This window comes from Camelus bactrianus, chromosome 10 (genome assembly GCF_048773025.1).
Source record: "Camelus bactrianus isolate YW-2024 breed Bactrian camel chromosome 10, ASM4877302v1, whole genome shotgun sequence".
NCBI classification, from domain to species: Eukaryota; Metazoa; Chordata; class Mammalia; order Artiodactyla; family Camelidae; genus Camelus; species Camelus bactrianus.
Genome location: NC_133548.1, coordinates 4,502,285 through 4,523,206, shown reverse-complemented (window position 1 = coordinate 4,523,206; position 20,922 = coordinate 4,502,285). Strand labels below are relative to the sequence as shown.

Below are 20,922 nucleotides of genomic sequence, written 5' to 3'. Positions count from 1 at the left end.
CAAAAGAAAGGGCCAAAGAAAAGATCATAAAGGGATCACTAGGAGGACATAGTAACAATTCTAAATGCCTACCTACCTAATAATAGGGCTTCAAAATACACAGAGCCAAAACCGTTAGAACTGTGAAGAGAAGTAGGCAAATTCATAATTATAATCAGGTATTTTAACACTCCTGTCCCATAATTGATAAAACAACAGGCAATAAAAATACAGAAAATGTAAATACTGTCAGCCTGCTGGGCGTTTATAAAGCACTCCACCCAGCCTCACGGCGGAGTTCGTGTTCTTTTCAGGTGTACGTGAAATATTTACCAAGAAAGACCATGTTGGGGCCATAAAGCAAGTCTCAGTAAAAAGATTTCAAGTCATATAAAGTATGTTCTCTGATCCTGGTGGAATTAAATGAGAAATCAATAACAGACCTCTAGAAAAACTCTCAATCTGTGGAGCTAAATGATAATGAGTTAAAGAAGAAATCAAAGAAGAAATGACACAGTATTTTGAATTGAAAGAAAATGAAAGCACGGTATATCAGAATTTGGAGGGTGCAGCTGAAACAGTGCTTGAAGAATTATTTCTAGCACTAACTGCTTACATTAAAAAAAAAAAATCAGTGGCCTCAGCTACCACTTTAATAAACTAGAATGAAAAACAAACAAAAAAAAAGCAGTACAGAAAATCATTGTAATCAGTGAGTCGTGATCAAACATTGGTCTCTGAGAGGATTAGTAAGATCAGAACACCTCTAGATGGGATGATCGAGGGAAAAGGAGAAGATACGAATGCCTAAGACCAAGAACGAGGCGACGTCACTACAGATTCTGCAGAGACTAAAAGGGTAATAAGAAATATTAGGAGTGACTCTGCCAATAAGTCTGACAACTTAGATGAGTTTTGAAAGATACATACTACCAAACCTCAAGCAAAAAAAGATAACCTGAATAGTACTGTATCTATTGAAGAAGTTAAATTTTTGGTTTAAAACTCCCCCCTCTCCACACACACAAAAACTCAAGGCCTAGAAGGCTTCTCTGATGAATTCTACCAAACATTTCAGGAAGAAATTACAGAAGCTTTCAGAAAACTGAAGAGAGGAAATAGTGCCCATCTCATTCTATGAAGCCACTTTATTGTAACCTGATGTCAAGGACTGGCATGACATGACGTGACATTATAACAAAGGTGACCTATTATTCTCATGAACATAGATGCAAAAGCGCCTGTCAAAATACTTAGCAGATAAATGCAACAGTAGTGCATCGTGACCGTGCAAGGTTTATTCCAGCAGTGCAGAGTTGTTTTAACATTTGAAAATCAGTCGGTAAGCATGTCCAACAGCTATTCCTGATAAGAATGCCTGGCAAACTGGAGATATTTCTTCAGCCAGCTTAAAGCTGCAGTAAACCTACAGTTAGCATCATACTTAATGGTAAAAGACTGAATAATTTCCCTCTAAGATCAGAGACAAAACAAGGATATCTGCTCTCACCACTGCTTTTCAGTATTGTGCTGGAGTGAAGAAAAAAATAAATGGTATCTAGATTGGAAACGAAAAGTAGTATTAACTTTCTTCATAGACAGTATGACTGTCTATGTAGAAAGCTGTTGGAATCTACAAAAAGATGGCTGGAACAATTCAGTGGGCTTGCAAGATGGCAGTCATGGATCAGTATCACATTTCTACATACTGCAGCTGACAGTGGTATTGATATTATTAAACAGCACTATTCATAGTAGCATCAGAATATTAAACATGTAGGGATAAATCTAACAAAAGATTGCAAGGCCTACTGAGTGAAAGTTGTAGAACAGCCGAGAGAAGTCAAGTCTGAATAAATGTTTGTAAGCTGGAAGGCAGTATTGTTGAGATGCCAGTCCTCCCCACATTGATCTAGGTTCAGTGCAATCCCAAGCAAAATCATAGCAGGTTTTTTTGATAGCTGTTAACAAGTTGATTTTTAAATTCATATGAAAGTGCAAAGGACCTAGAATACCCAAAACTACTTTCTTAAAGAAAAATATCAGAGTATTAACATTACCTGATTTCAAGATAGAGTAATTACAACAGGAAATAGATTAGGGGGACAGAATAAAGAGCCCAGAAACAGGCCCACACATACAGACATCTGATTTATGGTGGTGGTGCAAAGGAAGTTCACTGGAGGAAGTATAGTCTTTTGAAAAATTAGTGCTGGCATAGTTGGTCGCCTATATGTGTAAAAATGAACTTAGTCCATACCTCTTGCCATGTATACACATTAACTCAAAATGGATCTTAGACCTAAATGTAAAACATGAAACTAGAAAACTTGTACTAGAAAGTCTGTGACCTTGAATTAGGCAAAGATTTCTAAGATACAACACTGAAAGCACTATACATTAAATTATATAATTATATATGTTAAACTTGATCAAAATTAAACACTTCTGTTCTTCAAAGGACATTTAATATTAAGAGAATGAAAGGACAGGCACACACTAAGAAAACTTTGCAAATCGTGTATCTGATAAAGGACTTCTATGTAGAGTATATAGAGAACTCTCAAAACTGTGGTTATAAGAAAAAAGGTAACTCAGTTTTTAAACTAGGCTAAAGATATGGAAAGACACTTGAGAAAAGAAGAGAGGTGGGTGGCAAAAAAGCACTTAAAAGGAAGCTCAGTGTCCTTGGTCGAGAGGGAAATGCAGTGACACCACCATAGGATACCTGCGCACACCCACTGGGAGGCAGGTTTTCAGACTGCTATCTGCGTCTTTCAGCAGAGCCCACACGGCAGAGCAGCTGATGCCTTAGGTAGGATTAGGCAGCATGAAGTCTTAACAGTGACAGGCAGATGTGGGCCAGTGTAATGTTTTTGTTGTTAGATGACCTCAAAAATTTTTTGGATTTAGCTGGTGGCTGATATGCAGCACCAAGTATTTTGGTCCTTTTCTTCTTAGCTCGGGGAGTACAGACAGTGAGGAAAGTACAGACTCAGAAGAAGAAGATGGAGCAAAACAAGACTTGTTCGAGTCTAGCAGTGCCAACACAGAGGATAAAATGGAGGTGGACTTGAATGAGCGTAAGTTGTACCTTTGCCGCTAGAGCATCTCTGTGGTGTGGCACCCACAGGGTGTTACTCTTTCTCCAGGCTGAGCAGTATTCTGGGGTCTGTGTGTGTGTGTGTGTGCGTGCGCGCGTACAGTTCAGTGGTGTGGCTGTACTCACGTGCAGTAGATCCTCTACAACTTTTTCTATCTTGCAAAGCTGAAGCTGTACCATTAAACAGCACTCCCATTCCCCTCCCCAGCCCCTGCGACCCCTTCAGGTGCCAGCCACAGGCCGGGGCCTCTGGTACTTCTGACCAGCTGGCTACAAATTGGGAGTTCCCACGACCTCTTTGGGTTGGATTATCTGCTAGAACTGCTCATAGAATTCAGAGAAGCATTTTACTTACTGTTACCAATTTATTACAAACAATACTTTAAAGGACACAAATGAATAGCCAGATGAAGAGATAAATAGGACATGGCCCAGAAGGGTCCTGAGCACAGGGGCTTTGTCCCTGTGAAGTTTGTGATGTGCCGCATTCTGTTCATCGGGCCCGAGGCTCTGCGGCTCTGCAGTTTGGGATCTTATGGGGGCCTCACTAAGCAGGCAGGGTTGGTGAAGTCATCTCTACTTCCAGCTCCTCTGTCCTTCCAGAAGGTTTGGGGGAGGGGTGGTAGGGTGGGGTGGAAAGTTCCAACCCTCTAGTCACTTGGTTGCTGCCCCCCACCACCCCCATGCTGAGACTGCCCAGGAGCCCCCAGCCACCAATCATCTCATTAGCATATGAAAAACCTTGTCACTTCAAAGATTCCAAGGAGTTGAGGGGGGAAGCAGGGACCAAATGTGTATTTCTTATTAGTCGCAGGAAGCTTGCTGCTTGTGCTAATAACTGCAGTAGGCTGCGGGAGGCCAGGGAGCATGTGCATAGGAAATGGGGCAGATGTGGAGTGGGAGGCATCAAAGTTGTTTCCAGTTTATTGCAGTTGACTAGCCAGCATACTTTAAAAAATTAATAAACCTTTTATTTTGGAACAATTTTAGATTGACAGGAAAGTCGCAAAGCTTGTACAGGGAGTGGCTGTGTACCCTTCTTCCGTCTTCCTCCCAGTGTTAATACAACCTTGGGACCTTTGTCAGAATTAAGAAGTCAATATTAGCATGTTCTATTATGTGTGGCTTTGTATTCTTGTGTGATACCTCTGTTAAAAAAAAAATCATAAAAAAAGGAATTGCTAAAGGATCAGGAGATAATAGGACAGATGCTATCGAATTGCCTTCCAAGTGATGGTGCCACGTCCATTCCTCCCAGCAGTGTGTGAGAATGCTTGTGTGACATTGAACTACCGAAGTATTCTCAAAGTGGAATTCCTCTCCTCTTTGTAGCACCCAACTGGTCAGCCAACTTTGATGTCCCCATGGAGACAACCCACGGTGCTCCCCTAGACTCTGTGGGGTCCGACGTCTGGAGCACAGAGGAGCCGATGCCAACCAAGGAGACAGGCTGGGCTTCCTTTTCAGAGTTCACATCTTCCCTGAGGTGAGCACACATGCTAGCTTTCTAACCTTTCCACACGAGAATTGGGGAGGATATCTGTGTACTGTTGACACCGCTTGTCACCTTGAGTTTTTTCCAAGTTGAATGTAGTGCATTGAACAGGATTGAAAATCAACATGGCAGAGATACCAACACAGCTGGGAGTTGCAAGAAGAGCAGTTGTCCTCCTCCTTCCTTTGATCCAGGGTGAGCCAGGAAAGGGAGAGACTGCTAACACAGTAGGCTGGGAGGATACAGCCCAGGAAGGTGATCAGCAGAATGCTGATGAAGGTGGTGTCTTCAGAGCTTGTCTGGTCTCACCCAGCTGTCAGGACAGGATTGGGAACGAGGTGAAGCCAAGTAATTCCTGACAGGCACCTCTGTGTGGAGTATTACAGAAAAATGCAGGATGCATCTTGAATTTAATAGATAATATAAGCTTGTAGCTAGTCTAGTGCTGTAAATTAAGGGTTATGACAGCTGTGGCTGTCAGTCTTGATCCTTGTGTTATTCTCGGTGACAGCAACCTGTCATTTCATAATTTTCCAGAATAACATTGTTAGCATTTGAGTATTAACCATGGATTTCATGTCTTGTTAGGCTTAGTTTGATTTGCTTAACGTTGCTTTATTTTGTCTACTGAAAAAATTAGTCTCTACCACTCCATCTGAAAGATTTTGTTGCTTTCTTGTTCTAACAAGTGACTTTTTAAACAATCACTGTTGATGGAAAAGATAAAAAGACAAACTATTACGCGTTAATGGTTACCGTTGTACATGAACCAGAGAGTATACTCGGCTAAAACCCATGTTGCTTCGTAGCAGCTCTAATAGTGGCAGTAACCTCTCGCTCAGAGGTGAAGGTGAGACTGGTGGGAAGCGCCTCCAAAACACTACGAATCATTTCACTGCCTCTGCTCCGGGAGCGGACAGTCACGTTTCCACCTCTCTCTGGCTGAGAGTTGTTGAAGCAGCTGCCTTCCCTTTACAAACCCCTGTGCACAGGCTGCTTTCTCATGAAGTGGCATTAAGAGGGCCAGGCCCTGTGGGCAGTTTGGCTCGAGGTACTGAGGATTCTTGTTGAAGATGGCACAGTAGACACGGTTGATGCTGTGCAGTAGGTGCACTGCCGTCCCAGCCCCAGGAGCCTGGCGGTCACGGTGCGCTCGAGGGGCTGGGAGCATTTGAAACTGTCTAGAAATTTCTAGGAAGTCTCTGTGTTACTGCCCTGCTGGTTTAGCAAAATATTTAGAGATTACCACACTCATTACCAGCGCCAGGCTGATCTCAGTTCTTAGATCTGCGTGTCGTTGGATATTTAACCAACTGCTGATGTCTCCCCAGTGGAATCGGAACTCATTTTCAGAGGTTTTTTGTGACTAATGGTAACCGACGGCTATTTCCCACTGCTAATATCTGAATTTTCTCTTTTCTAAAAGTACAAAAGATTCTTTAAGGAGTAATTCTCCAGTGGAGATGGAAACCAGCACTGAACCGATGGACCCTCTGACTCCCAGTGTCGCTGCACTGGCAGTCCAGCCAGAAGGTGGGTGCAGAGACCACCAGGGTGCCTGGCCTATGGACCGGTCATTTGGTAGTTGTTCAGACTTTAACTTTTGCTTAGTTTTCTAGATCTGAAAAGTTGTCTTTGGCCTCATAGCAGGTTTGTAAAACTAGACTTGACTCTCAGGCTCAAAGGACCCAGGAAAATAAGATGATGGGTCTGATGTCCACAGGCAACTGATGAAAAGGAATTGTGTATTTAGTCCAGAACTACACCATGTTGAGTCTAGAAGGGGTTAGGTATCAAAGTTATCATTCAGTCCTCTCAGTGTACAGAAGAGGAAAGATGGTCTTTGCAGTCCCCAGGGTGAATAAAACCAGAATTAGCCACGTGCATGCCAAGCCCAGCCTGCACCCAGCTCTTCTGTCCCTCAGAGTCTGCTTTGTTGGAGCACGTCTGTGTATCTGGGCACGTTTCAGGCTGTGTGGTTGTTTCTGTGCTTCTCTCCTTTATGAACAGATGAAATGGGCAGGGGTACCCAGTGGCTGTCTTGTTACTTAAAATATGCACATTGTTCCTTGCATAGGCCCTGAACCATTTTCCAACCTGATGATTAGGGCTGCGGGAGGTGAGTGGAGTGGAGAAGGGGGTGTTGGTAGTGTGGAGGGAACAAAGAAGCGAGTCTTTAAAAGAAGAAATGATGCAGCTAGAGGGCACAAGAACCAAGGGGCAGAGAAAAGAACCCAGTAACTAGTAGTTTGTATGTCACTCTTCTAAACATTCTCTCTGGATGACCTGATCTGTCCCTCAGCAGGTCTCCATAGGTTCAGTCACCCCATTTTGTGGAAAAGAAAACCCAGGCACAAGTGGGGCACCTTGTCCCAGGGCTCTGAGACTAGTAAGTGGTCAGGCTGGGTTTGAATTTAGGGAATCTGACTTCAGAGCCAAAGCTTATAACCAGTATACCCCTCTTATAGAACAAAGACATAATCCACAGGGAACCACGAAAAGGTAACTTGAAAAAAGAGAAAAGAATGGGACCCAAGGGGCACAAGTGATAGGAAAAGGATGACTGAGAACAGTACACGGATGAACCATGAACAGTACATGGACTGTGGTGGCTGGAGGCTGCAATGTGCAGCCGCCGCCTCTGTCCCGTGCTGGAGCCAGAGAGCATTAGGAACAGGAAGGTGGGCTGGGAGGAAGGTGGTGGGCTTGTGGGCAGCTGGGGAGACAGGGGCACCCAGGCAGCTTCTCTGCCCTGGGTCCCTGTGCCCGTCAGTCAGCCCGGGAGCAATAGGTGGGCCATCTCACTTTTCTTCTTCAAGCAGTGGAGGTAACGCTGGGTGGATGGGTCTGCACAGGACAGGGGTAACCGTTCTTGTTTGGTTTGGTATACGTGACCATCAGCTGTGTGTGCTTTTCAGCGCCAGGCAGTGTGGCCATGGAAGCCAGCTCTGACGGAGAGGAGGATGCTGAAAGCACGGACAAGGTAACTGAGACAGTGATGAATGGCGGCATGAAGGAAACGCTCAGCCTCACTGTGGATGCCAAGACAGAAACTGCGGTCTTCAAAAGGTAACTAGGGGCTCAGTCATCCTGGAGCTTCTGGTTGTTGGGAGGGTGGTGGGCGAGAGGCTGCAAATACTAACGTCTTTAATTTGCTTCAAATGTGGGTTCAGACATTAGCCTGACATCTTTCTGATATCTTCATTAATTCATTAAATCTTAATGAAGAGATGGAATTTTGATCCCTAAGTTTGCGTGCTCCTCCTCTTTTATAATGTTCAGAAGACTGTAGTTTAATCTTACAGATTCAAAATACATAAGTATAAAAAATTGACAGGCCTCTAGCCATAATAGGAATTGCATTGTATACAGGCCACATAGCCTGGTGCATCTAAACCAGAGGTTCAGTGTTTACAGATCATTTTCTCCAGGCATAATGCAACCAGTAGAATTCAGTAGCAAAGTGATAGCTTAAAAAACGTATTTGGAAATTAACCTCACTTCTAAGTTCATGGGTATCAAAAAAGGAATCATAATGAAAATTTAAAACTTAAAACTGAAGGAATAATGAAAAAATTCTATCAGAACCTACAGACTGCAACTAAATCAGTGCTTTGAACTTCGGTCTCCATCTTATATTAGACCCTTTCAGATCATGAGAAATAATGGTTCCCAACTTATGAACCAAAAACAAGCAAAGCATGAAAGAAAAATTAATTGTAGGTTAATATCTCATGTATAGGTGTATATGCAGAACACTTTAAAGATAAAAGTGAGCAAACCAAATCCAGCAGTGTGTTTTTAAGTCATGACCAAAGATGTTTGACATGAATGTAGGGATGTTGTAACATTGTAAAGATTATTGAAAGTAATTCATAGGTAAAGGGATGAAAGCCATTTGGACCTTCAGTAGACAGACAGAAAGCATTTGACAAAAAAATAAAGCTGTTCATAACTGTTTAGCATCCCAAGAATAGAAAGTAGCTACCTGAAACTGAAGTGTCTACTAAAAATCTGCAGCAGACTTTATTCAGCACTGAAGCATTGGAAATAGTCCCTTCAAAGACATGACCCAGATTTAGCAAATGTAGCAGAAAATAAAAGTAAATTTAAAGTATAAAGATTTGAAAGAAATAAAATGGTTATTGTTTGTAGATTATGATTTTCTACATAAAAAACTCCCAATTGAATCTATAGGCAAATATTAGAATTACTAAAAAAGTCTGGCAAGTTTACTGGATACAACCACAAAACAGTTGTGTCTTATAAATCAACACAAGATGTCCTAGGGTAGGCCTCTCCCTTTTTAAAATTAAAATGTTAAAAACCTTGTCTGTAACGCAGGCTGAAAGATACAACAAAGGCCTAAATAAATAGGGAGATATGCCATGTTTGCTAATGGGATGATATCTTTGGCATTTCTTAACAAATTAACCTATAAAATGAACATACTTCTCCACAAAATCCTGATGGAGTTGTTGTTGTTTTTTTTTTTTATGAAGGGGAGATGTTGATTCTGATACTCACAGAGAAGATCAAGGAAAACCAAGAACAGCCTAGGTCACTTCAAAGAGGAAAGTGAGGGGGTCTTCACCATATTAGGTATCAAGGCTTATTACTGAGGTGATGTGTGTGGCCTTGGCACAGAGTTATACACACAGGCCCCTACAGTCACACGAGCTTGATACATGTTAGGATGACATAATTTGAGGAGGGAAGACTGGACTAATAGTGATTATCCATATTAGAGAAAAATAAAATTAAATCTCTGTCTTAACATAAGTATGGAAGGCAAAGCTACAGCTTTCAGAAGGCAGCATGAGAGAGGGTCTTTAATGTTGTGGTAAAGGATTTCTCAACCATAAAAAAGCCAAACCATTAAGGAAAAGACTGGTAAATTTGGCTTTATGTAGTTTCTAGTGTTCCAAAAGATGCTGTGAGATGGAAAGACGAGCCATAACCAGCAAAGGAACACGCTGTAGCAGAGCATAGGAAGAGCCTAATGCCAATAAGAAAGAGACAACAATTTAATAATTTTTTTAATGGACAAAGGACACAAACAAGTTGCTGTCTGTGGAGGAAAGTAAGGAGCAGGCTAGCTCCAGAGCAGGCCAGCCTCTCAAGTCAGCTGGTGTGTTAGTGACAGTGATGATTCGGTGCTATTCCGTGCACAGTAATCTACTAACTCCTATCTTAGGTTGTTACAGAAAATGGAAAAAGTACAAAAACTGCCTGGATCTTTTTATGAGGCAGTGAAATCTTAATTGCAAAACCAGGTAAGTATAATTACAGAAAATGATCAGCTCATGTCACTTACAAGCAAACTAAATGCAAAAATCCTGTATAAAATATTTGCTATGAACCCAAAGGCTTACTAAAAATAATTCATAATGTTCAGCTAGAGTTTATCGCTGGACTGCAAGGATGGTTCAGTCAGAAAAATCTATCAGTATAATTCACCAAATATTAATAGAATGAAGGAAATCATTTGATATTTTTGAAACTTGTGAAAAATTTTTATACCTATATATGATTAAAACTCTGAGCAAAGCAGGAAGAGAAGTGAGTTTACTTAACTTGGTAAAAGTTAAATACTGGAATACTACAGCAAAAATTATACCTGATGAAGAAATTTTAGATGCGTTCACTTTAATGTAAGGAACGAATAAGGCTGCCCATTGTCATTGCCACTTGCAGGCAGTTCTGGGCAATGTTAGTAGGAAAGAAAAAGAGGTTTAGGTAATGATGAGACGGGGAGTGATTTGGAGTTAATAATGATCAACTGCAACCAGGTCAGAAGCAGACTTGTAACTAATAAGAATTCAGCAAAGCTACCAGGTAAGAGAGCAGTTTTAAAAATCAGTAGCTTTTCTCTACTTCAGTAATAAACAACTAGGGTGTATATATAATAAAAGGAGAAGTACCAGTCACATAATATTTCAAATTGTAAGTTATTTAGGAAATATCTTAACCCAGATATCTATAGAGAAAACTTGGAAGTGGTAATTACAGCAGCCACAGAAGAAGCTGTGCACAAGGGCAGGCCAGCACACTGAGCGACGTGCCAGCTCAGTGCTGCAGAGACAGTCGCCGTCACCAAGTTAATCTTTAAGTTTAATGTAGTCCCAGTCACAATTTCAGTTGGATTTCTTTTTTCAGGGCATTTTTACTGTATTTATTTATTTCACATAAGCCTAGAGCTGATCTGTACTCTTTTCATTGGTGATACTGTTCATCCGAAGACTGAAATATCCACTAGCAAACTAACAGAATCACAAAGGCTTTTCACCTTGCAAATTGTGTCCTAAAGTTCATTCAGTAGGACTTTTAAAAGACGTTTGATAAACATGCTCTAAAGTTCATGTGGAATAAAAAGTTTCCCCAATTGCCTAGAGTACCATAGGAAGATTAGTAACAGGCTGCCCTGGCAGGTACTGGTCAGGCTACAGCGTCAGAATAATTAAAGCACAGATAAAGGGGCTGGTGTGATGGGAAAGAGCTCGGTCACAAGACCGGTGGCTTAGCAGGTGCTGGGGCAGGAGGTTGGCCCTGTCCAGGGGAACAGAGGAGACGAGCCATCCAGATGGACTGGAGCCCGACTGTGAAGGCAAGAGCACGTGTGCAGTGCCTGCTGTGTGCCGGCTGCGGTACCACTTGTCTCACATGTGTCCCCTCGTGTCTTTCTCTCAAGCATCCTATAGGATGAGTAGCACGGTTATAATCCCACTTTCCAGAAGAGGAAAATTAAGCACTGGAGTTAAGTGATGTGGCCAAAGTCTCATGGTAGATAGAAGACAGTGCAGTGTATCTTTCTGACCCATGGGTAAAGAAGGACTTTTTTCCAAAACAAAAACAAAACAACAACAAGCCTCCAAAAGCATAAACCTCATGCAAAGAACAGAATTGGATTACGACAAAGTTAAGAATTTCTGGTTGATAAAGTACTGTAGACAGAATTAAGAGGCAGATGGCAAATTGAGGGGGGGAACGCTCATAGTTCTAAATCAATAAAAAGAAAATTAGCATTTAATAGTCAAACCAATAAGGAAAAGATAGAAAACCCAAATCACAAAATGGGCAAAAAATATCAACAAGCCGTTTACAGACTAGGAAACCCAAAAGGGCAAAAACAAAACAAAATAGACAAACAAAAAACCCAAACCCAGAAATCTAAGAAGAGATACTCAGGACTCACTTGTTATCAGGCACCTCTTGCTAGACTAGTGAGAACTGGAAAGGTGGGTGATGCTGAGTGTTGGTGGGGCCACAGGAACCGTGTTGCCCTGCTAGCGGGGCAGTTGTTCTGGAGAATGACAGGGAAAGATGACCAGCATTTTCCACTCTGAGGTGCAGAGCCCTGGGAAGTGCCCGGGCAGGCCCACTGGGGCCGCGGGCAGGGGAGGTGGTTGCAGCGTTGTGCCAGAGGTGTGGGGGAGAGACAGTTTGGTGCTGGTCACCGTGGGAGGCTGGAGTTGGGAGGTGCACCCGCACAGGGTGTGTGCCAGGTTGGCAGGAACAATTGCTCTTCCAAACTGCTGTCACAGCGATAAGTACAGTGAGGTGTGTGATTCGAGGGCTCATTGTGTGTCTCCAAACACACACATATGCATTGACTGTTCATTTCACAAGAGTGAAAGTAATAACATGTCAGACACATCAGGATAGTTGCTCTGGCCGGCAGGGAGCAGAGAAAGGGGATAAAGTCATGAACTAGACTTCAGTTCCTTTTCTTCCTTATAAATTGCCCAGACCCATCTGAAAGCTGCCGAGAAGTCATCTTGAAGTGAGGTTTTCTGTAAGCAAATCTGGGACCCAACGCTAAGAACGATGGACCATCCAGAAGGGAATCTCTGGCTGCCCTTAAGCTCAATTTAATGCCATCTTGAATTGTGTCAGAATGGGAAATCCAGACAGAACAGGCAGAAATCTTTTAAGTTTCCAGCCCACAGACAGTTGAGAGCATTTGCTGTTTGTCTTTCCTCCCAAGAGCCCGCTTAAGGGGAAAAAGCATCCTTTCATGTTTTATTTCCCTGGCCTTTGACCCCTCAGGATTGGTTTTTATCTCTTTTGGCCGCTGTGGTTGGCTCTCTTTTCCTTCATGGCGTTGTCGGGGGGCCACTTGGGAAGTTCATCCCGGCTCAGGCCGCGCGGCATCTTGCTCAGGTGGTGCCGGCCAGCAGGCTGCTCGGGTCTGTCCAGCTGACTTCAGATGGTGGGCTTGGCCCTGAAAGCAGGTTGCTCTAACTGAAGACTCGTTCCTTCAAACAGGTTCATTTGACACCTTCACCGAGTCTGCAGTTTTGCTTATGTGCAGTCATGGACATGTTATTCCCCAAAATACCCCATTTATAGGAGTATTCTGAAACTCTTGTACATTTCTTTTTCTGTTTTGCACACTTGGCTTCAGAGTATTGGAATCCTATCGGTATGTACAGCGATGTGGACCGCTCTTTACCAGACACCAGCCGCGTTGCATCGTCCCTTGTGTGTGGTCCTGCCCTTCCATGATCGCCCAGTTGTGTCCGTGGTCCCTGTGATCCCTCACCTGAGCATGCTCGGCCCCAGGGCTTGGGTCCATGGCCGCCATGACTTCCAGAGCCACCTGCATGTGCCCTCATCCTCTCCCTGGCACTGCTACCTAGGGCGTCTAATGCTGCCTGCCATCCTCTTTCCTGCAGTGAGGAAGGAAAACTGTCTACCTCTCAAGATGCTGCTTGTAAAGATGTGGAGGAGAGCCCTGAGACGGCAGAGGCGAAGTCTGCGGTCCCTCGGCCCCCCAGCAGTAGTCCGGAGCAGAGGTAACTGCCCACTTCTCAGATCCTGTCTAGGCTCTGCTCTGGCTTTGGCTTTTGTCTCTGGGGAGCTGGAAGGGAAGTTGGCCTGGATGGGGGCTGGGAGGGAGGAGGGGGTCATTACAGTTGTTCTCAAGCGCTCGTGACTTTCCTGCACAGGAGTGTTTTCTCAGTTCCCTGTGATAATCGGAGTGACTGAACTGAGCAATTAAGCATAATTCGTCTCCTACTCCAGAAGCTGAAAGCTGGTTTTTGGAGATTGGATAATGTCGCCGACTCTTTGAGAGATTATTGGGAATGGAAGGGGCTCTCTGGCTGGCATGTCTCCCCTTAGCCGTCCCCCTGTCTACTTGATGAGGCACTTAGTTGAGGCTGACATTGAGCCCCTCCACGATCGAGTTCCCATGAAGTCACCCAGCTGCCAGGCACAAGCAAGTCCCGGTGCCCACTGTCCCACGGGTGTGTCCATGTGACACGGGGAGAGCACTGTCCTGACGACCTTTTCATACAGGTAGCAAAATGCTCTTAACTCAGGTGATTCCCCCTTTGGGTTTGTTCAAAAAGTATCTGTTGTCTTGTCTGGGTGAAGTGTCGAAATCCCACCACCAGAGCCAAGATATTTGAAATGTGGTGTCTCTCTAGTCACCTGCTGAGACTGAGCTGGTGGTCTGAAGGGATAGGCCCAGCCAGAGCCTCAGCCCCCAGTTGCTCCAGACCTTGAGGATTTGCCCTTGGGCCACAGGGACCTTTGCTCCGCACTACCCAGTATTAACTAGTTTGATTAAGTATATCCAAGCTTGTGCATTCCTTCTATAAGGAATAAAATAACCTTCAAAACCATTTCAGAGAAGTTGTACTTCCCCCTCACCAGACCCCCCCAGATCTAGGCCTTTAGGGGTACTGAAGCCAGTGGAGCCAGCAGGGGGCACTGTCTGTCCACCAGTCAGTAACCTCTGTGTTCATGGAGGAGCAGACCCTGCTTTTGTTTTTCGTGGAAATTACAGCCAGAACGAGGGGTTTGCCTTTGCCAATAAAAATTGTGTGTGTATATAAAACAAATTAATTATAAGAACTACTTGGTGTACGTGGGGAGGCTTGGGGAGGAAGAGACGGTGTGACACTCCAATTGTTGGGCGTCCAGCCCCAGCAGGGCTTCTGAGGGTTTGGACAAGTCGCTTTCTTTGCCTCAGGTCTTCAGTGTGTGTTTTTTTAAAGACCTTTTATAGGTCTAATTCCTAATCAGTTGCACCGTCTCCCTCGTATGTAAATGCCCTTTATACCGAAAGCTGCCTGGAAGACAGTCCCCCCACTTGGGAGTAGTTGCTTCGGGAGCCTGTTCCGGGTGTCTGTGACAGAAGGGATACAGGCCTGTGGGTGCAGTTACGTGGCTGTCTGGAATGCGGGACTGTCTGCCTCAGGGGAGCCCACTCGCTCTTCTCCCTGCACAGAAACATCTGCCTCCCCCTACCTGTAGGACTAGGATCTGGAGGGACAAGTTGGGGGCAGTCAGTGGAAGGAGAGGGGCACCCTCGTGACCACTCATTTGCCTACCTGCCCTTCCTCCAGCAGCACACATTCGGATGTGGCAGCCGCTGGTTCGGGCCTGGTGATAGCGGTAGCACAGGAGACACACGGGCAGCATGGGGCCGGGAGGGATCAACGTGCCTGGGTGAAGGAGTCGGAGTCCCGGCTCAGACAGGGCAGTGGGGAAGGCCTCTGAGCAGGCTGGCGTTTGGGCCGCTGTTGGGGCAGCGGGGATAAAGGTGAGTTTCCAGTGTGTCACGTTTGCTTTCTAAGAGTAGTTTGTAGCAAGGCTGAAGGTTAAGGTAGCTGTCTGGGACTTCCTGCATGTAGTCTTAGCCACACGGTTCCCACCGCAGCCAGGTATCATGGTCCTTCGGCTTGACAGATGAGCACTATTGCACTTAAAAGATTTTTGTTGCCACAGAATTTTATTTTTCACTGCTAATCAAGTATGGTCCAATCTCTGTGCCCACAGTGTGCTAAGGAGGCACTTTGCACATAATCATTGCTTACTAATGCTGGTGGGGAGGAGTGTTGTCCCCCTTTCACAGGGGAGAAAACTCAACTGAGAGAGGTTAGGAACTTTACTTACGGTCACACAGCTTGTCCATGGTGAAGGCAGGATGTGTACCCAGCTGTGTCTGGTTCCAGAACTCCAGGGCCGGTGTCCCTGGTGTATTGAGACACCATCGAGTGTGAGTAGGGCTCGTTGTGTGTGTAGCTGACCTCGTGGTTCTGTTAGGTTAGCAGTACCAGAAGTATCCGGTTTGTGAGTTCTGAGTGCTGATTGAGAAGTGCTTGTGCTTCCCAGTTTCAGCTCTAAGCATCCTTCCCCAAGTCTACTTTATAACCATTCTGGTAACACCGTCAAGAATATCGTATGTTTAGGTGGCTGTTTTGGCAGGAGGGTCCTGGGTATCCTGTCACCACTTTGTTCGTATAGCGTCCCTGCCCCTCCTGCTCCCAGGTTCACCTGACGTCTGCTTCCCGGGAGCACATTTATTCATGTGCACGCCTTTGTTCTCAAAGTTGGTCCTTTTTACAAACTTTTCTTTTGTTTCCTTTTTTTTCCCTCCCTCAGTAGCAGAATCCTATTTTTCAAGTGAAATTTTATGTGGATTCCAATCAGTGGAACAGATAAAAAGCTGCTTGGAAGGAGGGATGAGCGAGTAGCTCCTGAAGGCTGGGGGAGCAGCCGTGTAAAACCACCGACCAGTCCGTTCTGTGCTTCCGAGGGCCGAGGCGGGGAGGCCCTGCAGCACCGGCTTTGGCCGCCCTTGCCGAATGCCTCCGTGACCCAAGCTGTCTGTGTCCGCCTTCTGTTTTCTGCCCTGCGTTTCTGCTCTAAGTGCCTCAGGTGTCCGTCTCTCGCTCCGCAGGACTGACCAGCCAAGCGTGCCCGGCGACGCGGCGGTGAATGGCCCCGTATGATGAGTGAGCTCCGCTGCTGCTGACCGAGGACCGCAGGCTGTCACCAATGGGGCTCCGGGGCCTCGTCTGCAGCCCGCCGGGCCGCCACGCTGCGCTCACTCTGCGAGTGATCAGGACCAGCAACCTTTATATTCTAGATTCTAAGACATTGTACAGAGAAACTCAGAAGTGTAAAAATATTGCACATTGACGAATACCAAGAGTTTTTGCGTATGTTTATATTGTATTGTTCTAAATAATGGGTAGCCTGTGAAATAAGATCTTGCCACCCATGTAATAATAGTAGTAATACTATAGTTAAAATGGCTGTAAGAATAGTTTTATAAAAGTGAATACACAGATCTATTGTATTTGAAACATAACTATTTGACAATTATTAGTGTGACCAAAGTACTAGGCAGTTTTCATACATTTTTTCACCTTGTACAAAATTCTGAATTCATTTTTCTTTCAGGTTGGCGAGGAGTTGTAGGATTGAAATGCCCTCTAAGTGTTATTTTGGTTGTTCTAACTTACAAAAGTGATTTTGAATAAGAAATATTTGGTGTTCTTTTTATAACCAGTTTTTGATTGGTAACTGTTTTCTGTATTGTTTAAAACGGATCAAAAAATGTAAGTCTATTGGTAGAGATTAAGTATTTATTGCTACAACTTAGTTGATAAATTGATGTTATTGTAAAGCCATATGTTCTGTTGAAGTCTTGTTTGCTTGAAATGATTATTCCTACAGGTGAAACACTAGACTATTTGGAGTGTACATGGCTTGTGGTTTGGGTTTTTTGTTTTTTTTGTTTTTGTTTTTCGTTTTGTTTTGGTTGTCCATCTGCCTTTTAACCCATTCACCAAAATTTACCTTGTTAACAGGCATCACCAATGAACATTTCAGAGCGATCTGCATACTTAACACACCTAAAATCATATTAGGCAAGGCAGTTGAGAAATGCTCGTGCTGCTAATGGAGTTGGAGTGCGTCCATTCTACAGGCTAGTATTTCTAAACTAGAAATCAGCCCCCGGCACCTGAGCATGTTCGTTGTTTTACTGTTCCTTGTGAGGTTTTCACTCGTAAATCCTAAACCAGTGTATTTTTTTTTAGAGCTGGTTTGTGTACATATATAGTGATTATGGATACTAATTCAATGTAATTTATAATTTTCTATGTCAATATAAAAATACATCACAGCCTTCTCAAACAGCTGAAGCAATATATTGTATATTGCCATATTGTCTGGTGAAAGGGTTAAATTACTTCACCTCTTGCACTTTTAGATGCAAATCAGTTTTTCATTTCTGTAATAGAAAATTATTCACGTATTTTTACATCATTTGTTTTTCCTGACCAGTATTTAAAACCAAAAGGATATTCTGAAAAATGGCCAACAATTTTTTTAGAAATAGCATCCCAAGCAGCGTGCCTAAACATTACATTGCATATGGAAATAAAAAAATCAAATGTCTGATGCCTTATCTCTCACTTACTTCCCCACTGTAAGCGGCGTAGACGCTCTCAGCGAGGCAGACCTAGCCCTCGAGTACCGTGGAGCCGGCAGCGCGCCCTGGGACACACGGCAGGGGCGCTGACCTTGGCCTCCGCGCGCCTCCTCAGGAACCCTTTCTGTCGTGAGCTCCTCTCAGAAGAGACTGTCTTCGAGCGTTCTCCCCGGATCCTCACGCTGCCGGAGGACAGGGCTCCCTGCGTTCGTCTCAAGGGTGCTGCCCGCATGTGGCCCGGGACCTCGGGGACTGCTGATGGCTGGTGCGCTCTCGTCTCGCCGGGCTGAGGGCTCTGGTGGCCAGCAGCTTGCTCCGGGGGCGCGCACACTGCCCCCGGCAGCTTGGATTCGGCTGCGTCTCCATCCTACCCAAGGTAAACCCAGTGTCTTGTCTCATCCCACCCACTGCTGACAGAAGGGCATTTGGGGCTTTCCTTTGGGGTAGTGTTCTGCGTTGCTTGTCTTGCGGGGCGGGGAGAGGACGCGGGGTGGGCAGAACAAAGTCTGTTGGGGGTGGAGGGTGCCGGCCAGGGAGCGGGAGCGAACGCACTCTCATTGAATTTCGACTTTCATTTCTGTGGGTTGGCCATTCTGAACTGCAAGACTAACATGTCTACAATACAACACCTGTATTAAAAATAACAACCGCAAAAATAAAGCCTGATTCTTTGTTTCTAGAAATCTTCTCTTGTACCTTGATTGGGCTTTAGTAACCAGACCAGGGTGTGGGGGCTGGAATGAGTGTTTCATGGTTCAGGCTTCCCGACCCCCGCTCTCCCCACTCCCCTGCTCCGGGCCCGAGTCCGGGCCCGCGCGATCAAGGCTGAGCCGCCGCGTCCAGCCTGCCGTCTGCAGGGGGGGGGGGGGCTCAGCGAGCCCATGTCTCCGTAGTGTATCTGTCCTCGGCTGTGTTGTCTTCCCCGTCTGTAACACCGCCCCAGCCCGGGTTTTTTGGCTTCCAACCCTGCCGATACCTTTGGTGGTGACCCTTCTCAGGCGGTCCATAAATGTCCAGAGCGTGGTGCTGTGTCACAGCTGCTCGTTCTCCATCCTCCTGTCTGTCTGCATAAACAATGGGTCCCCGGTGGTCATCCCAGCACCTCCGTGCTCATCTGTGCATACACCTCTAGACACTGGGCATGGCGGTCAGGGATGTGGGCTCCGGGGCCTGGGGCCAGTGCTGGCTCACAGGCCACCCCACCCATGCAGGACAGCGACTTCCCCCTTTGTCTCAGCTGCTTTCTCCATCAGGTGGAGAGAACGACAGCAAGTCCGTGGACTTAGTGCAGGTAGAAGCTCTTGACTCCCTTCTCAGCCCCCCAGTGTCACCTGCTGGTGTCTCTAAATCCTGGCTTCGAGGCTGCAGTTGTGTTCACAGTTGTACCTACTGGAAACTCAAGCGCCTTCACTCCATGGGGGTTTAACAGTTTCTGCTTTGGGGTCAACTCCATCCCATGTGCCAGCTCTGGCCTGCCACCTGAGTTTGCAGGTGGCTTCACGGGGACAGAGCTACGTCCATCCGTTTGTACATTGTCTGCTGCTCTTACACCATGGTGACAGAGGCCAGGAGTGGCATTGTTTGGATTGTTCCATGGCCGCTGTTCATTCTTCCCTTTGATTTCGTTTCTTCTCTCTGGGTCCCGTCCCTGTCCTTGCTGACGCCTTTACAGCTGCCCGATCTCAGCGTTCAGCGCGTGCTGGCTTCCTTTGCCCTGCCGTCTGCACAGTCAGCATTACTTCCTGGCATGACACGCAGACGGCGTGGTCAGTGTGGCCTTTGCGTGTGTCACCCTTAGTAGGTTCTGCATACTTTAAAAGCAAGGGCCACACCGCTGACAGTGTCTGATGCTGCCTTACTTAAGGCGCTGGGTATTTTTGTTTCTCCTGTACAGTCCTCTACTTCGTAACCTGAAACTGCGTTCTTGTTACATGCCAGGCACCGTTCTACCTTTTCTTCGCAGCAGGTTTATGAGACAGATGGCTATCCCCATTGTACACGTGCGTAAGGGGGACACAGAAGTAAGGCGTTCCGTCTGAGGATGCCCAGCCAGCAAGTGACGGAGCTGTGACGATTAAGTGTAACACATCTAAATATGTAACAGAACAGTGCTCGACTATGTAAATACTCAATTAATCTTAGCTGTTACTATTAGGGTGCATGCCCAATCAAATCTGGTATTTTTTTCCTCAAGAGTTTGACAACTTGATATTAAAGTGGAACAGTGAGTAGAGACTCAGTGTTTGATAGCCAGTAGGACCATAAAAATGTTACGGGCAGAGCAGTAGACAAAGACCGAGAGTGTACAAAACTGTCAAAACAGACCGATACACATGAGAGTTATAGCGGGTAAGCTTACAGGAGCGGGGACTTCTGAGTGACTGGTGGGGACGCCCCTACTTGATACTGGACCCGACCCCCTGGCTGCTGTCATGATACGTTGGCAGAGTTGAGTAATTGCAACAGAGGCCATGTGGCCTGCAAACCCCAAAATCTTTACTCTCTGGCCCTTACAGAAAAAGTGCCAACCTCTGAAATAGATCGATGAAATGGAATAGAATCCAAAAGTGGACCCACAGGTACAGTCAGTTGATTTTCAGCAACATTACTAAGCAGTCACATGGGAAAGGAGAGTCTTTCCAACCAGTAACTGGATATCTGTTGGGAAAGAAAGAAGCCTTGACTCCTACGAAACACCATATACGAAAGTGAATCCAAAATAGACGGTAGGTCTAAACATGCACATCGAGACAAGCTTCTAGAAAAAAAAACAAAAATGTCTGATCAGCTTTGGAACAGGCAAAGATTTCCTAGAATACAAAGCACAAATCACAAGAGAAAAGAAATTAAGCTTCCACCAAAAGTAAATTTTTTCTCCTCTTCAGAACGAACAGGTAGACCATGGGCTGCCAGGAGATAAGTAATCTGTGTCCTGACAGAGGGCTCGTAACTAGAAGATGGACAAATGCAAATGAGAAGAGATGAAAAGCCCAGTTTAACAAAAGGACAAGAGGCTTGAACAGACCATCAGAGAGAAGGTGCATGAGTGGCCAGTAAGACCTGAGAAGCTGCTTAAAGTCATTAGTCACTAGGGAATGCAAATGACAA

General features: G+C 45.2%; 1 protein-coding gene across 14 annotated transcripts in view; it reads left to right on the top strand.

The window, feature by feature from the left end:
• Positions 1-17,780, top strand: part of PPP6R3 (protein phosphatase 6 regulatory subunit 3) — a 113,799-nt gene extending 96,019 nt beyond the window's left edge. For 13 of the 14 annotated variants that reach the window (XM_074371597.1, XM_074371593.1, XM_074371601.1 and 10 more), the window contains 6 exons: positions 2,941-3,062; positions 4,415-4,568; positions 6,004-6,110; positions 7,496-7,646; positions 13,256-13,375; positions 16,273-17,780. In XM_074371597.1, the coding sequence (XP_074227698.1) occupies positions 2,941-3,062; positions 4,415-4,568; positions 6,004-6,110; positions 7,496-7,646; positions 13,256-13,375; positions 16,273-16,324 (706 nt within the window). In that variant the 3' untranslated portion in view covers positions 16,325-17,780. Of the gene's footprint in view, positions 1-2,940; positions 3,063-4,414; positions 4,569-6,003; positions 6,111-7,495; positions 7,647-13,255; positions 13,376-15,974 lie in introns of all 14 variants that reach the window. The other variant, XM_074371591.1, reaches the window with a different exon arrangement.
• Positions 17,781-20,922: the final 3,142 nt, after the last annotated feature.